At 38.1% G+C, this 18,134-nt stretch overlaps 5 protein-coding genes across 5 annotated transcripts; 3 read left to right on the top strand and 2 right to left on the bottom strand.

Moving 5' to 3' along the window:
* Nucleotides 365-1,405, top strand: LOC109950458. The gene is made up of 2 exons (XM_020569237.1): nt 365-880; nt 991-1,405. Exons 1-2 carry the CDS (start codon nt 414-416, stop codon nt 1,304-1,306), a joined length of 783 nt encoding a protein of 260 aa, XP_020424826.1. The 5' UTR covers nt 365-413; the 3' UTR covers nt 1,307-1,405.
* Nucleotides 6,240-8,879, top strand: LOC18770762 (reticulon-like protein B13). The gene is made up of 3 exons (XM_007203368.2): nt 6,240-6,520; nt 6,627-6,838; nt 8,420-8,879. The coding sequence occupies exons 1-3, from the start codon at nt 6,327-6,329 to the stop codon at nt 8,599-8,601; spliced, it is 588 nt and encodes a 195-aa protein (XP_007203430.1). The 5' UTR covers nt 6,240-6,326; the 3' UTR covers nt 8,602-8,879.
* LOC18769425 lies at nt 8,924-10,116 on the top strand. The gene is made up of 2 exons (XM_007203668.2): nt 8,924-8,939; nt 9,142-10,116. Exons 1-2 carry the CDS (start codon nt 8,924-8,926, stop codon nt 9,822-9,824), a joined length of 699 nt encoding a protein of 232 aa, XP_007203730.2. The 3' UTR covers nt 9,825-10,116.
* On the bottom strand, nt 10,744-11,896 carry LOC18770646 (2-alkenal reductase (NADP(+)-dependent)). Its single transcript, XM_020568755.1, has one exon. The coding sequence runs from the start codon at nt 11,870-11,872 to the stop codon at nt 10,823-10,825; it is 1,050 nt and encodes a 349-aa protein (XP_020424344.1). The 5' UTR covers nt 11,873-11,896; the 3' UTR covers nt 10,744-10,822.
* Nucleotides 14,792-17,782, bottom strand: LOC18771661 (pentatricopeptide repeat-containing protein At4g37170). Its single transcript, XM_007203552.2, has one exon. It carries the CDS (start codon nt 17,347-17,349, stop codon nt 15,274-15,276), a length of 2,076 nt encoding a protein of 691 aa, XP_007203614.1. The 5' UTR covers nt 17,350-17,782; the 3' UTR covers nt 14,792-15,273.

The raw sequence follows: 18,134 nt of genomic DNA, 5'->3' as shown, positions 1-18,134 counted from the left end.
TTGGGGAATTTTAAGGCTCATGTACAAAGTTTAGGTTCTATAATTTACTAAGCACGTCTCGAACAGTTAGGACCAAAATGATTCCTATCAAAATTGAAAAACGCTAAATTTTTTGTATTCATCCACTTGCCGTTCGAGTTCTATAAAGTCAAAATTTTATGAAGCTCAAAGTTGAATAAATTAATGTATATATAAGATATGCCTTTTGTAAAAGCTGTTGAAGTAGTTAGTTTTGGGGGTTTGCCCTCCTAGACGTAGTTCATCAATAAAAAAAGAAAATAAAAAAAGCTGTTGAAGTACCTAACATGCAAGATTTTCTAATTTGGACCAGGCAATGGCGTTGTTCTCTTACCTTATATAATTGATTTTCCTGTTAGGCTGAAATCATTACTAATCTCTTTGGAGAATCTAAAATGGCAGGAGTAGAGACTATTCTTGGTGCTGCAATTTCGGAGCTGGTTGTTCTCCTCAAAAAAACAATCCAGAAACATAAAGATTGTCCAGCCTTGCTTAAAAATCTGGATGCTACCCTAGTGTCTTTGCATCCATTGATACAAGAGATGGAGAACCTAAACAGGTACTTGGGTCGCCCAAAGGAGGAAATAGAGAGTCCGAGAAGTCAAGTCGATGCCGGTATAAAGTGCGTTCTCGAAATCTCCAAGTCGAAGAAGGGCAAGTACATATGGAGCATGTCTCATCACCAGCTTTCTACATTGGATGCGTCTCTCAAAAGACTCCATGAGAAACTGGCGGCGCAGACAGCAAGGAATAGGATGGAGACCTTGCTTTGCACAAGGATGATTTTTGGTTTGGTGGTGGTCATTGCTCTTGTTGCTTTGTTGTTGCTTTGGAGCAACGGGCTTATTAGGCTTCACGCAAAGTAAGCATTTCATTTAAAGGATACCAAGCTAATTTTTTGATTTAGGTTTTTAATTAATTTCTTGTGCAACGAAACGAATTGAACTGAGCAGAGATGTTTCTTGTTTACAGGGAGTCTCCAGGTTTGAAAATCACAGAGAAGTCACTTGTGAATATGGACAAAGCCAGCACCATTCGAGTGAACCATGCAGAGAGAAACTGGTTGGAATCTGTCTTTGCTGGTGGGTCATGGTTACTCTACAAACTCTTCCGGGGCGGGCTTTCTACTTTCCTAAACTTGGTTGGGGCGTTTTTCTGGTTATGTATTTTTTTTGGTCTGGCCATCTTAGCATATTATATATGCGTGACCGTAAAGTCGATTTTGGGGTGGGTTAAGGACTCTATCTCTATGAATATCGTATTGGATTGGATAGCACATCAAATTTGAGGTATATATTGAAGGAGGAAATGAAGGCATATGCGAATGATCTTTTATTTTGGGGGGAAATAAGGATGAGTTATAAGGTGTGTATCCTACAATTTTGTAGGGATTATATAATAAGATAAGTTTTCTTCTTAAGTAATTTATCTTCTACCTTCAAATTGGACAAAGTTTCTTCATTTCTTCTTGCAATTTGCCTTCAATTTAGTAAGTTATCCAATTCAATCTAATCCTAGGCATAATGAGCTCATTAAGGCATTGTCCAAGGTTTGGTAGTCAGAGATGGGTGTAAAGAATCCCACTTTAGGATACCTAACCATTGTGTTACAATAAGGACTTGAGCGATTAATTGTTCGGATACACTATTTTTGTGATAACACAGTTTTCAGCCAAGTCCATAGTCTGTCAAATTGTTGTGCCCTAACTTTTGTATATGCTGTCTTGGAGGTGGATCTGGCATTTATAAGTGAAATTTTAAAAAGCATAATAAAAAGGGCCATAATATTGATAAGTAAGCATATGCATATACATATTGTAACACCCCGACTCCAAATTTAATGTCTATTTTATTTGATTTAAAGTGAATTACGAATTTACCCTTGGGGTATGGGTAAATTGGTCATTTTCTTATCCGGAAGGATTTTGGGACAACGATTGGTATTTTTGGGTAGGTTGTACTGAGACGAATTCGTAGACACGCGGTAGGCTTGAATCGGAGTTGTAACGAAGTTTTTGCGATCAAAACATTATCAGTGGCAAACTTGTAAATATATCGAAAAGAGGAGAGTAAAATCTAATTTTTTCACTTTTACCTCACTCTCTCTCTTTCTCCCGATTCTCTCTCTCTATCTCTCTCTCTCTCTCTCTCCTGTGTCGTCGTCCCCCCCCTCTCTCGACTGAAATTACGCAGCCACTGTCACAGGCCACGGCCAGCCTCGAGACCGGACCCAAAACGTCCGACCAGACCTTGCCGACGTTCCCCAGTCTACCTCCAGCCGTCAGCAGCTGCTAAGCTGCCGGAAAATACGAATTTCAGGCCGGTTTTCGTCCGAATTTTCAGTCGCTCGATCTCTCTCCTCTGACCACCAATTCCGACGGGTGAGGTATGGTTCCAAGTTCTAGCTGACTGTTGCATAGGTTTGGACCAATTTGTTGTTTATAAAACTGATTTTGTAAACCTAGGTTTTGGCCGGATTTCAAAGTGAAATTCCGGCCAGTTGCGGTCCGAATTGGATCTCCCCGTAGTTGAATGAAGTGATCCTGACCTTGAGTATAAGCTAGGATAGGAAGGGTGAGCTCGGGTGTGGAGTTTTTCCATCACCGGAATTTACTCTACACACCCAAGCGCTGCCGGCGCTTGTGGTGACGCGTGGGCGAGGCTGGTGAAGTTGCAATTTGACCCGATGAGATCTTTAGGTTGTCACGAGTACATAGGATTTCGCGGATCTCAATTCGGGCATCGTTTAACTATCGAACAGATTTTCGTATATTGTGCGTTATCCTGGTTCGATAGGTTCTGACTGTTAGATCTTTTTCCAATTAAAATATGTTATTCTAGGTATTCCTAGGACCGTGTAGGACTTCACGGATTATGAATCGGAGCCCCGGATGTTCCGATTCAATAATGCAAAGTTTGTAGGTTAGCGATAACCGTACAATCGTGAACGATTCCTAAACCTGTAATCGGACCTTAGGATACCCCCTTCAATGTGCACGTACTGGGAATTTGGGAATTTAAGTATTTAATTTGTGATTTCCGCTTCGAAGTAATTTTATATTAATTAAGGGTTCGTATCTTGAAATAGGTGCTCCGACTGCATGTACTCAGCAGGCAGCGTGGGAATATTTGTGAATGGACTTTGTTTTCAATCATATGCATGGTTTTATTGATGAAAGATTTGTGCATAATTTTTTAATAGTTTATTGAATATAATATATTCATGAGTTGAATTTGATGTTTGTATAGCACTTTGGCAATATATTGTGGGTTTGGCATATTTGGGTATTGAGAGTGTAATTTATATGGATTTTGGGGAAGTATATATATACATATATATATTCTCTATATGTGAGATGCTTGGGTTGTTGAAGTGAGTTGTGGAAGAACTTGAATATGAGGGGTTGTTGAGAGAAGTTGTATGATTACACTATGTAAGTACCTTCCCCAGTTATTAGACTTTCTACACGTGGCTTTGGATATTCCGGCGTGTGGGAAGAATAGGTTATCCGTCTCACCCGCGGCGTTGGATGTTCCCGCGTGTGAGACACTTTTCATATGCGGCGTTGGATGTTCCGACGTATGGAAAGACTCTGCATATTGTTTAGGGTCATCACCCAGGATGTTCCGGTGTGTGATGATCCCGTCTGCGCGCGTAGGACATAGTTTGGGAGCTGCACATGGTTGGATGTTCCGGTGTGTGAGCTATGGAGTTTCGTCCTCCAATTGGACTGCTCATCCCTAGAAGCAGGATAACACCTGAAAATCCTGCGGGCTAGTCAAACGATCCCCCAGTTGGATTGTTTCCCCGATACCTTGGTAGTGTGATGAGTATATTGTATAGTTATATATATATGTATAATGAATTGTGAACCTGCATGTCTTGAGCATTATTTTTACACGGTGGGATTACTATATTGTTTTAAATGCAAATCTTGTTTTTGTCCACTCACATGTTTTCAGTTTTGCGCCCCCCAACCAGTAGTCGCACCAGGAAGTTTGCAAGTGGTGTACGAGGCTCGAACCGTGAACTTTCCTAGTTAGGATTTGAGTAATTTCTTCTACTCAACTGTTCTTGTTATCTAAATTTAGTAGATGCTCTGTTATTGCCCATGGTAGACTTTACTTGTGAGGCCAAATGCCATTTAGTATGTTTTGATGAATTTTGAAAGCATGCTGCTGGTTGGGATTATTATTTTATGTATGTTGCAGGTTGAAATTTTTGTTGGGTTTGCTTAGTTTACAAGGGAGACTCTGCCAAAATTTTGGTAGAGAGTCTCAATTTTTTTTTTTTTTTTGTAAGTGGGCTCGGCATCAGGAAGATGTCAGAACAAAGATGGGGTCCGCTTCGGTTTCCGAGAAATTCTCAAGATGGGTCCTGTCACATATGACATTAAGATAAAAATTTCTTCATTGAATAAATAATAATAATAAATTTGTGGATATTTCTGTGGACTGCACGCATGAGAGCCTTTCCTCTTTTATATGATTAATTGGTATTTTTATCCATGTATGATCCTCTTTTAAGTGTATATTAGGAAGCTATTACACAATAAAACTAGCTATTGAATAACGATGATCAAAATTGTCGGGCTCGTTTGGTACATCGGACTGTATTGATTAATTTTTGTCGGAAAATATTAATATGTTTCACAGAGTATTGATTGTTTATCCATAATATTATAAGGCGTTTGGTGTTGTTCTGGATAAATAGCATGACTAAGTTATACTGTGTTTGGTACTGTTCTGGATAACATCAGATGACTATTTTTTTTAAAAAATTCTTTGATAATTTAATGAAAATTTAAATTCATAGGGAAATGGAGTAATTTAGTGGGAAGTTAAAAGGGCTTTGAATTTACTTGTCGCTTCTTGCCATTAATCCCATATATCCATCCATCATCATGAATTTGCCTAAATAAGTTTTAGTTAATTTAGTTAACTAAAATTTAATTTCCAACATTCACCAAATTAAATCGAACAATCCACTCATCCACCAAACTGAAGCTTGAATTTTGAAAAACTGAATTATGAACCAAACTCATCCAAACTCATCCACTCCCCAGCAACCAAACCCAAGCTTTTTGGTTGTTCTATGAAATATTGTGTTTCAATTCAATACAAAACATAAACAAATAAATAATTCCACGATGCAATTACATTCCTAACCTAATGTCCACAAAAATAACAACTCATAACCTAATTTCCATAAAATTTAATAAAAGAGGAAAAAAAAAAAAAGAAAAGAAAAAAGAAGAAGAAGAAGATGAAGACAGGATAAGCGAGAAGAAGCATATTGGGGAGAGAGAGAGAGAGAGAGAGAGAGAGAGAGAGAGAGAGAGGAATACCTGGAGAAGAGTGAAGAGAATAACCTGTGGAGAAGATAGCAGGGAAGAACCCAAGGAGAAAAAGATAAAAATAGAATTTTTCACATGAACACATATGTTTTTTTTTCCTAACTGTATAAGTAAGCTTGTATTATTTAAACGGGGGTGTGTGAGTTGTATTAGTTAGTCGGGTAAGGAGAGCATTAAAAGCCTAACCTGTTTAAAATAGTCAGATAATTAAATAATACAAGTTGACACCAAACAACTGTCATAGACTATTTATCATATCTAGAGTCTAATACGATGTACCAAACAAGCCCTAAAAGTTTAATTTCAATAGCTCCTTTATTTGCAAGTGTTGCTTGGGAAGTGAGTGTATATATAATAATTTCTGAAGTATTCTCGACTCTTGACCTCATCACATAGCGTTTGGTAGAAATTGTTAAAAGTGCTTATGAGTTATAAAATTCGTATTTTTGAAGAAGTACTTTCCAAATAGCTTCCAATTGGGGGGCTATAAAAAAGGAGTGGTAATTTCTCCACTCTAATTTTATCCACTTACACTCTATTTTATAACTAAAAAAAAAGTATAGTTGAATAAAATTGGAGTGGAGAAATCATTACCTAAAAAGTCCATTAGGAATATGAATGCAATGGGTTGGGCTTGATGAAATCCTCTTTGGGTTAACAATCAAACAAGAGGTAAGCCTTTTCCTCTCCTGGAACCGTATGCGCTGTTGTGTGCTCCCACAGTCCAAGGCTCCACGCAAGAAGTGACCACAAATGGAGAAGGCTTGCATGGTTTCCACGTTTCCAATACTCAGAGCCATACGTGTAAGCCCAAAAACTAAACACCCTTTAAGCATATCTCAACTAACCGCTTCAAAATCAATCTTCCAAAATTAGCGTGTCTGCTCTTCATCTTCATCTTCATCTCATCTCAGCTTGAGCTTTGCTCCAGTCATCAACATCTATCACCAACATGTCTGATACTTTGAGTGATATAATCCTGTGGAGGAAGAAGAGGCAGAGTTTGCTGACTCTTTTGACAGCAACAGCAACATGGGTTTTACTCCAAGTCCACCAATTCAACTTCCTCACTCTGATTTCATACCTGGCCATGTTTATTGTTGCTTCGTTGTTCCTTTCAGGCAACTTGCTCAGGCTTCTTGGCAAGTAAGTGAGCTAAGCTCCCCTGCTTTCTAAGATCCCTTCTTCTTGTTCTTTTTATAATACTTGTGTTGTGTAACGATTTTTGCATTTTAATTTGCTTTATTTTCAGAGCGCCTCCAGACTTGTCAAGAGTGGGAACTTCGGAGAAGTCAGCTTCGGAGATGGGCAACACCATTCGAGCATGGGTCGAAGAGGGAATTCGATGGATGTTTTGGGTTGCTGCAGAGAGAGAATGGTTTGTATTTGTTGGAACTGTCTCTGGTTTGTTGCTAGTCTCCCGTGTAGCGACATCCATCGATCTTCTTACCCTTTTATATATAGGTAATGACTAATAAAAAGGAAACTCCTTGACTTACCTAACTAATTTCATGTCTGGTCCGATTAGTGTCACAAAATTTGTTCCATTGTATGTTAACAAACATGTCAATTGATTTAATTTGGGATAAATGCTCTAATTAACGTAATATGTTATCGGAGTTAGCGTTAAACTTAGTGTTGTTGTGTTGGTCGCATGTGTTCTAAGTCGTTCACATGTTACTGTTAATAATTACTCGCATTTCCCTTCACACAATGATATGTATAACCTTAAACGTGGATTGCACAAATATATTTAATCCAATATTTCTCTGTGGAATTCTGTGGATTGCAAGTATTTTTTATTCTCTTTTAAGTGAATAATTAGCCAATGTTTAATACGTCTGAACCAATGGTTAATCGACTAATTTGGACTAAGGACGTTCAGTAGTTACATAGGATGCGTTGCTAGGAAACTGGTTTTGTACAGTATTTTCTTGAGCACTGTTGACCTGCTGGAATAGCTTTAGTCGGTGAATAGTATTTTTCTTCTTTTTGTTTCTTTGTTTTTTCTTCCATCCACGCGGTCCCTCTATTTGTTTTTTGGTTTCTTCTTTGTTTCTTTGCTTACTGTTTTACATGTAAACGAAGAAGAAATTGCTTCAGAAGTATTAGATCATCAAGTCGATGCCTTAATGATATTATTTTTCCCAGGGCCGCCATGAGTTTAGGCGATAAATTAATTGAGGCCCCTTTCTTAGTATACAATAAAGCTTAATACGAAAGGATATTTTTTTTGGTTAATTTATTCTCTCTGGTTTAAACATAATAATTTCATTCTAACAAAGCAAAAGTACATGAATCATAAAAAACAAAAATCATATATTTAAGTCCATACATAGTCATAAAGCTTCTAACATTCAACAAAACAACCTATTCTTTGACAATAGTTCTCAAGTAGTTTTTTTGGGGCCGAAAGGTGCTCATTAAACCAATAAAGAGAATCAACAAACCACCTAACAAAAGATAGAGGCCAAGCCCCAACAACAATGTGAGAAAGGAAAAGCAAGAGAAAAACTCAATAGAGACTGGAAGATAGGGTTTAGGGTGGGAAAAAATAGTTTGCTGGATAGGAAAAAATAGTAAGAAAAATTCATAAATCTGATTACATTTTCAACTTCTCATGCTTCTCTCTCTCTTCTTGGTCACAATCAATCTAAAAGACAGGGATCAAAAGAGAGTGGTTTGTATTTGTTGGAACTGTCTCTGGTTTGTGGCTACTCTCCCGTGTAGCAAGATCCGTCGATCTTCTTACCCTTCTATTCTATATATAGGTAATGACTAATAAAAAGGAAAATCACTTACCTAACTAATCTCATGTGTAGTCCGAATTCATAGTCTGATAAGATAAGTTAAAAGACACAATAATATAAGTTAGTGTCACAAAATTTGTTCCTTCGTATGTTAACAAACATTTTAGTACGTGCTTTATTTGTAATAAATAATGAAATCATGATAGACTTGGAATAAATGGTACACAGAGAATGCGAAAATTTGATGACCCTAGCAATACTAGTTTGTATATAATTTGGGTGGTTTTGCATGTAGGTATTGTCACGGGCATGACAGTTCCAGCAATGTATGTTAAGTACCAGGACAAGATAGAGTGGGGCGAGGAGAAATTAAAGGCACAATTGAAAAGTTATTACGACATGGTTGATGAGAAGGTAGTGAAGAAGATACAGAACAAGGTGACAGTCCGGGAAGAGAAGGAGAAGAAGGTCGAGTAGCTGCTTATAATTTGCATGCCTTGCTTGGAAATTAATTGCATGTAAAATTTCTCGAGTAGGTATCTTGACCTTGTGTGCAAGCTTAGTTGTAAATTGTGGATCACTCATTGATCAAGCCCATGCCTTGATCTTGTGTATTCTATATATAGTGTACCCGTGTAGTTTCACGAAAAGTAAATCAAACAAATATTATTGCTTCCTGTTTCCTCTGTGTAAATTGTAATTTCCCAATTCCCCGTTACCCGTTATATTCGATTTCTTGCACTACACTCAAGTTGAGGGAAGTGAAGGAGAAGGTTCAGTAGCTAGCTACTTAATTTGCATGCGTTGCTTGGAAAGTTTCATGCATTTTACAATTTTCCTTTTCTCTTTTGCAGTCTTGACCTTGTCAGCAATTTAGTTGTATACGTAGCATGTAGTCAAATTTCTTCTAGGAGAAGTCCTGGCTTTGATCTTGTCTTTTTTCCGTGTGGTATTAGACCAAGTCCATGCCCACTTGATCTTGTCTTTCCAATAGTTATATGTGTAAGTAATATACAGAGCCTAGCAAAAACACTCCTATAAATGACACAAGCATTGCTCCCTCATTTCTCATACTCATTAATGCTGGTTCTTCTTTTGAAAAAAAGGTACCAACTGTGGAAAAAATCCTTATAGATGCTACTATAGGACGCGCATTAGAGGCGCTACTAGGAGCTGTTTCACAAGCAAGGGAGAGAGCACACATGTATGAATCTATTCTTGCACAACTAGAATTCACAATTCAAACCATCACTCCAAAAATCAGTGAAATCGATCATCTTTCTGAAGAAGATTTCCCAGACGATGTCATTTACCGAATACGTCTACAGCTGATTCAAGGCAGGGAACTAGTCAATAAGTGCTCGAATGCGGGTTGCTGCAACTTATGGAAGAGCCAAATGTACTACAAGAAGCTCCAAGAGTTGGATGACTCTCTTCGGAGGCTGATTACTATTGATTTGCAAGTTAAGGTGGCACTGGATGTTATAAGGATATCGACTGAGATGAAGGAATTGTGTAGGAGATGGGATCAAAAGAATAAAATGGATGTGCATGGGGATGGCAGGGGATGGATTTTTAACATAAGTGGAAGTAAGGTTTTGGGTAAGTTTTCTGGATTGAAGAGGCTTGTGCAGACTGTGCAGTCAGCACCAAAGCGAATCCTTATGAATTTGGTTACATGTGGGGCTATCACAGAATAAATCTATATAGCAGCTTCTGTCCCAAAAACTATGGATTGAATATTGTGTAAAATTAGTGTTCTGGATGCTTGATGTTGGTGTTAAAGTAATAAAATGATGCAAATCAAATCCCTCCAATTGATTGGAGGGAACCAAAATTCAAGGAGACCTTCGAAATTCCCTTTTAAATTTTTTTTTTTTTAAAATAGCCCACATGCTGTACTTTAACTATTGGAACAACCCTATTAAAAAAGACAATTGGAACGTTATGTACTAGATCTATTTTAATTGAGTAACTTTTCAGGATGACAGTCACCCTGTTACGTAATGTTATCAATTCATTTATATTGTAACATATGTATTTATTTATTAATAATATATCATTTTCCTATGAAATATGAATCATGTTGTCCATCCATATTTTAACTTTGACTATTTGATTGTAACTCTCTAAATTTTATGTGTCTATGTTGAATTTTAAGTCTATCAACATTTGGTATTTCGGGTTTATATACATTTACTGGTTAGAATATAGGTATCCAATACCTCATTTTCTTGTATCTTACTCGTTAGCAAATCAAATGAAAACTTGAATCTATGATTTTGACACATAATATGTCACGAGAACTTAACTGGATGTTAAAAGGATTTCGGCTGAGATGAAGGCCCAGTGTAGGAGATGGGATCAAATGAACCTTCATCAATGGGGAAGTAAAGTTCTAAGTAAGGTTTCTGGATTGAAGAGGGCTTGTGCAGACTGTCCAGTCAGCACCAAAGCTAGTTCTTCTGATTCTGAATATGGTTACATGTGGTTCTTTGACAGATTAAACAGCAGCTGCTGTCCAAACTCAAAGACATTGGATTGAAAAATAACATAATATTCTATAATTACGAAATTACTATTTAGTTTATTATTATTATTTTATTTGCACACCAGCAAAGGATTGATTGTGTAAACTAGTAGTAAGACAAGGTTCCTTGTTCACTTAATATATATTATTAATATTGCCAGAAGTATCTTACTCCTTAGCAATACAAACGACTTGCTTACCAACATTGCGGCCGTAGAAAATTCCAACAAGAGCAGAAGGGGCATTCTCCAGCCCCTGAGCAATATCTTCAACATAGACCAGCTTCCCTTCCTGCAAGTATTTGATACATAACTCGACCAACTCTGGATACACATGCCCGAAATCATTTTCAACAAACCCCTTCATCTCGATCCGCTTCATGATCAGGCTAAACATATTGTGTACACCCTCTGGTTTCTCAATATTGTATTGAGAAATCATGCCACAGAGTGCAATCCTGCCATGAACTTTCATGTGCAAGATAACTTCATCAAGCATGTGACCGCCCACATTGTCAAAGTAAATGTCAATGCCTTGCGGGAAGTACCTTCTTAATGCCGAACCCAAATCATGCTCCTCTTTGTAGTTAAATGCTTCATCAAATCCCATCTTGTGCTTTAAGAGATCAACCTTCTCTTTAGTGCTGGCACTTCCAACAACATAGCAACCCATAAGTTTGGCAAATTGACCAACAAGTTGACCAACTCCTCCCGATGCAGAAGAAACATACACACAATCCCCTTCTTTGGGATAGCATATTTTGTGAAATCCAGCATAAGCAGCAATTCCTGGCATGCCCAGAATGCCTGCATAGTATGAGAGGGGTACGTCGGTAAAATTGATCTTGTTTAGGCTATCAGGGGTAGTGATCAAAGTGTACTCTTCCCATCCAATCATGCCCCAAACAAAGTCACCTTCTTTGAAGCTTGGATATGTGGACTCTATGACTTTGGACACGCCATATCCCACAAGGACAGAGCCAGAGGTGAAGGACTGGACAATAGTACAGGAATGGGAGATATGATCGGACATGCGGTGGCGCATGTAAGGATCACAGGAGAGGTATAGGTTCTTTAGAAGAACAGCAGATGATGTGGAACCATGGGAAAGGGTGCAACTGGTTGTAGAGGATCGCAATCCAAAGTCACTCTCTTTTGGGTACCCAGTTACATAGTGATTCAGGACGATCTGTTTGTTGGGAATGAGCTTCTTCATCATTGTCTTCTTCTCTTCCTCTCCCTTGTTTAACTTTATTGTTTCTAGCTTCCTAATTTTCTCCTAAGATATGAAGGTATGCATGTGGGTGGGTAAAGCAAGTAAAGAGTGCGTTAGGTGTAGCAAGTGGGTGGGTGAAGTGAAAGAATTAATGATAGAGTATAAGAGCACTTCCACCGCAAGGGTTTAGCCTAGGCATGAGGGGACCCTAGGCCTGGAAGGAAGCTCTAGCGCGGAAGACCCAGCTTGGGCAATGTGTGGGACTCACGAGCCCGAGCAAGCCCACAAGGAGATTTGGTATGTCCTATTGCCTTCGGGCAGCTGACGTCAGCGCAAGATATATATATTTTTTTTATCAGCACTGCGTCGGCGCTGCCAGAAACCAACGGCTACAAGTCACGTGGCTTCTTTTGGAGGCTCCAATCCGAAAATCTCCTCCAATCCAACGGCTGCCTATTTTTTGGCTAAAAAAATTTGAAAAATTTTGTAAAAAATATCAAAAAATGCTGGAATTTTTTTTCTATAAATATCTACTAATATTATTCACTTTCCACACCAAATCTTCATACAAATTCTTTTCCTTCCAATATTTTTCACTTTCCACACCAAATTTTCTACTACTAAATTTCATTTGTGTAAAAATACAAATTGTCTCTTCCATTGAAACAGGAGGGTCGTGGACAAACGTTTGAAGCGGTCAAAATCTTGGCGACGAGGTAAAAAAAAAAAAATTGTTGTTTTATTCAATTTAATGTCATTTTATTTATTTATATTTTCTTGCATTTTCAATTTCATTTTTTTTAATAGATTATTCAAGGCAAAACAAAAAAGAGGAAAACCATTACACATGGCTCCTCAAGTAAACAATGTCAATAGTCGGTTCCCGTGGTGCATTCCGTGTTGGAAATAATGACACTATTACGTTCTCCAAAGGAAAATACTCCCCCACGTCGTGATCCGGTGCCCCTGCCAATGATTGAGTCGTCCTTGTACTCGATTGTGTCGGACTATGATGACATGGAGTATTTCAATTGTATGATGAGTTAGTAGGTTCAATTGTATGATGAGTGAGATGTGAATTTTATAATAAATATGGACATGTGGCAAACGAAAATCTTATCCGAAAATTTTATCCGAAAATTTTATCTAAAATTTGAGATGAGAATTTTATAATAAATAGTGACACATGGCAATCGAAAATCTAATCAAAATTAATCGTTTAAGTATAAAAAAATAAAAAATAAAATAAAAATGAATAGTAATTGCCCTTACCCTTATTCATAAGGGTGAAAGTGCTCTAAGAAAGCATGGTATGTCCCTTTTGAGAACTTCTATGTAAAGTCAAGTCATGAGCATTTTCCTTATGTGTTGTTTTTTTGTTTGTTTGTTTTTGTTGAAAAACTAATGCTCATTTGTTCTACAAAGTTCTAGAAAAGTCAAGAGCTCACAATAAAGAAGTTACATGGCAGCAAGCAAAATGAATATGGTAGAAAAAGTGACAAGTGAATGGCTAAAGGATGGCAGTGGAAGAAAACTCTAGAGCATGACTACAAACATGTGGTTGGGAGAAAGTGCCCAAGTCGGTGGACCAAGGCTAAGTCGACAAACAATCATGTATAAATAGTCATGCAACCTACAATGAAATGTGGAGTGAACCAATAAACTCCCAACCTATGTGGGAGCTACAAGCTACCGGACCCAAACTAAGTCATGCATGTGGGGGAGTCAACTAATAGAACTCCCAATATATGTGGGAGCAAACAAGCTACCCAAATCTAAGATAGTAAGCTAGCAATCTAAACTAGCTAATCAACTAAAGGTGGTGGGAGTTAACCACTACAACTCCCGATCCACGAGGGAACTACATGTGAGCTACCCAACCTATGGAAGAAGCTTGAAGACGAGAGCTCAAGCTAGGGCCAAATAGCCCAAACTAATCTAAGTCAAGTGTGGTGGCCAATAAGCCAATAAGCTATGAAGAAGACCAATTAGCCTAATCCTATGTACACTAAGCTATGTAATATTCTCCTCCAATGTAATAAAATCACTTTGTCTCAACTATTGTCTTATTGTCCTAAATCCCTTCATTACATCACATAAACCAACAATGGTATTAGAGCATCACAAACACTCATCACACACCTCCTAAATTCCAACAATTTTTCATTCGTTCCGTGAATACGAATTGCTCTAGAGTCCTTAAGCAAGCTGTATATTTTCATACATATTTAGTTCTTCCGGCGGACCTATTAAGGCACAAGGAGGTGTTGCACCTCCTCTGACCGGAAAAACTATTGTGGGTGCTTCAAATTGCTCATTTGCTCAGTTGGTGATGGTGCACAGATTACCTTATTTGTATTTTCAACATTTAAGTAAATGGAGTAATATAAAAATAAATATAAATAAAAGTAAAAGGACAAAGACATTTACTTAAGTTTACAATGTAAATAAGGAAGTACTTCCCCTTTTGGATTCAAATAAAAATACTAGAAAATCAAATTCCCACCAAATCAAAATATGAAAAATCGATTTTAGTGAAAAATACGATTTAGGCTAAAAATGATGGCTCATTAAGTCAATATATACTTCATAATAAAATCCCATAAAATCAAGTTTTCTTATTTAATGTGTAAGGAATAAAAGCCGCCAAAAATTATCTTGAGAAAATGATTATTTCGAAAAACTATTTTTCATACTTAGTCAATATTTTTACATAAAACAATTTTTCATGTATGATATGAATGAATGAAGGGACCTAAGGTCAATCTAGGTAAAAAGCTTTAGATGTTCAATCTAGGTAAAAAGCCTTAAATGTTCAATTCACAAAGAGTTTTTAGCCTTTTAAAATTGCACATCCGTTAAAAAATTCCTGAGTCCGCCAGTGGTTCTTCCCTTAAAGTATTAGACCATGCAAGAGGGCTAAGTACGTTTGCATTACAGTATTGGTAGTATTGTAGTTTCAATAAAAAAACCATGTGAGAGGCCCCAAATAACTTTAAATAAAGGGTAGTATAATGTACCGAGTCTCATAAACTGTAAAGATATGCTTTGAATTTCATTGGTGATGTTTGATTGGCCATATGAGGACGCTTGATGTTGAAAGATGTAGCTGCAAACAGTTCTCAAGTCTGAATGGGTATTGGTTCCATTCTTCTCATACGATCAAACAATGAAGCCTAATTGACGTTAATACGGCGATTTACCATTGAGGCCTCAAGCAGTCCCCAGCTATTTCCAAGACCTCATAGCATACGGATAAACTCGGATGTCAATTTCTTCCTCCTAAGCTCAATCAATCCACCATATGTGATCTAGTTCTTTTGACTCAGAACAATACGAGGAAAATTCCAGATCGCATTCTGTGGTAGGACTCAAATGCTTTACAGACAACTCGGTGATTCAAATCACCAATAGTCACGACATGAGCAGTTCCCATACTCAAAACAATGGAACCGATTTGAATCCCGCACTATTATTTTTCTGTTAGCAATCTTAGAAATAAATTTAATCGCAGTATGACAATCTACACATGTTCTTAAATTCTTAAAAACCTTGATTGGTGTTCCTGGTGGAGTAGAAATGATGCCAAACGCAACTGCAAGCTTCTCACTGTGGTAGGAGAGGTTCTGCTCTTTCTGCTCCTCCTCAACATCATGCAGCACAAAATTTGTGTCAGGGACATACCCTTCTTCCTTCATCCTCTTTGAAAGCTCATGCAAAAAGAAATGTATTTCATCATATCTCAGGTGGGACTTGTCTCCTACTAAGAAAACATGCACCTCTCTCTTGATCTCAATCCAACTCAAACCTGGTTTCTTTATTACCCCTCTTTCATCCATTGTTTTTCTGACCTTCGTTACTTCATCCCACATGCCACCAGTAGCATAAATGTTGGCTAGAGTAATATAAGTAGCAGGATTCTCAGGTTCTATCTCAAACAATGCTTCTGCAGCTCGCTTTGCCAGCTTGAGGTTTCCATGAATTCGACAACCACCAATTAAGGAAGCCCACAAGAACTTATCCGGCTTCATTGGCATTTCATTGATAAAATTCTCAGCCTCTTCAAATCGGCCAGCTCGAGCCAATAAATCAACCACACAGGCATAGTGATCCGCAGTATGTGCTAAACCATGTTTTGCCTTAATTGAATGGAAATATTCAAGTCCTTTTTCAACTAAGCCAGCATGAGTACAAGCGGAAAGAACACCTACAAAAGTAATGTGATCAGGCTTAGTACCTGATTTAAGTAACAATTCAAACAACTGAAGAGCCTCATAAGGTTGACCATTCTGAGCATACCCGACGATCAGGGAAGTCCATGAAACCACATCTGGATGGGGCATCCCTTTAAACACCATATTTGCATTCACTGTGTTTCCACACTTCGAATACATATGAACAAGGGCACTTGATGCAAACGACAAGGGGTCAAATCCTATCCGTGTCATGTACCCATGAACCTGCTTGCCCAGGTTCTCAGCGGCATGATGAGCGCAGGCATTCAAAACCCCTGCAAAGGTGAACTCATTCGGCCTAATGCCCGACTTCATCAACTCTGAGAACAAAGCAAATCCCTCTTCCCTCTTCCCATCCTCAAAATATCTATCAATCATGGCTGTCCACGAAACAACATCTCGATTCACCATCTTATCAAAAATGCGCTTAGCTTCCTCTATACTCCCACATTTTCCATACATATCTGACAAGGCACTCCAAACCACCTCATCCGAGTCCAACCCAGTTCGCATTATAAAACCATGAATCTCCTTCCCCAATCTTAAACTCTGGATGGCTGCTGAAGCAGCTAGAGCACTAGACACGGTGAACTTATTAGACTTTGAATTATCGTGCCTTTGCATCATCCTATACAACTGCAAAGCCTCTTTAGGCCTTTCATGGCGAACATACCCTGATATCATTGCGGTCCAAGAAAAATTATCTTTCTCAGGCATTTCATCAAACAGTTTCCTAGCTTCACCAAGCAGCCCTACTTTGGCATACCCAGAAATCATAGTATTCCAAGAACACAAATCTCTCTCAGACATTTCATCAAAAACCTTCTGGGCATCCACAAGACTCCCACATTTTGCATACAAGTCAATTAAACGATTACAAATGAACAGCCCGGGCACGAACCCAGACACTTTTGTGTGAGCATGGACCAATTTTCCCTGCACAAGAGCTCGTTGTTGAAGACAAAGCTGCAACAGGGTCGAGTATATAGAAGCAGAGGGCCTATCTATTCGGTTGAGCAACTGAATCGCTTCTGCCAAGTGCTTTTGCTCGCAAAGAATGTCTATGGCTTCTTTGAATTTTCCGTCCTTGCACAAGCGGCTTATGAGGCCGTCTTTGGTGTTGGACTTGAAGAAAGTTTTCTCAATTAGAGGTTTGTTTAGTTGGGTTTGGGAAGATGATGAATGGGTTCTGTTAAAGCAAATGAGAGAAAAGGATCTGGGAATTTTGAGAGTCAAGGATTTCATGGTGGCCGTGGTGGAAAGCAAAGTTTGATTCTTTGAAGATTTAAGACTTCAATTTTTTCGCGCCAAGGGAAAAACTTGTATGGGCCAAAGTTAATAAAATGGTCCAGCTTTCGCTAATTGGGTCTCAGAAATTTTTGGGGCAAAGTTGATAAAATGGGCCAAAGTCTTTTGGTTGCAGTAGGTAAAAGAGCAAGAAAGAAACCGAACATGAATACCATCACTGTCTTCGAAAAAAAACAAAGCATGTGTTTCTTCATTCTTCCTCCTACGTCTGTCTGAAGGACAAGGAATGGAGATTTAAGGCAGGAAGGTTCTTTGCCAAAAGAGAGAAGAAACCGCGCATTAATTCATAGCTACTGTTTTTGGTCAATGGAGTTTCAAAAAGTAGATGCAGGGTGGGGGTGGTGGTGGTGGTGGTGGTTCCATCTAATTTCTAGGTCTTATCTCATCAGGTTAAGGGATTTTGTCTTGCATCCTCTGAATCATTCAACGTGCATGTTACTGTTTCAATTATATTATTGATTGCTTTGGTATTATTTATTAATATTAATATTAAGACATAAATTATATTATACCACTGCTGATTAGTTCAGATAATTTACTTTTTATTTAATCTTTGGCTTATCAATGCATTGTAGTTGTAAAAACTCTTGTCCCCAGCTTTCAATAAGATATCAATATTTTCTAGAAACAGTAGGGTAGGATGCTGCGGAAGTTTTCTTGAAAGCTAAGCATAATGTGCTTGGTCAGTCAACGGGTGGGGTGAGGGGAGGGGGCTAACTCGG

Source organism: Prunus persica, chromosome G7 (assembly GCF_000346465.2).
Source record: "Prunus persica cultivar Lovell chromosome G7, Prunus_persica_NCBIv2, whole genome shotgun sequence".
NCBI lineage: Eukaryota > Viridiplantae > Streptophyta > Magnoliopsida > Rosales > Rosaceae > Prunus > Prunus persica.
The sequence above is the reverse complement of the archived record's forward strand: the minus strand, read 5'-3'. Positions and strand labels throughout refer to the sequence as shown.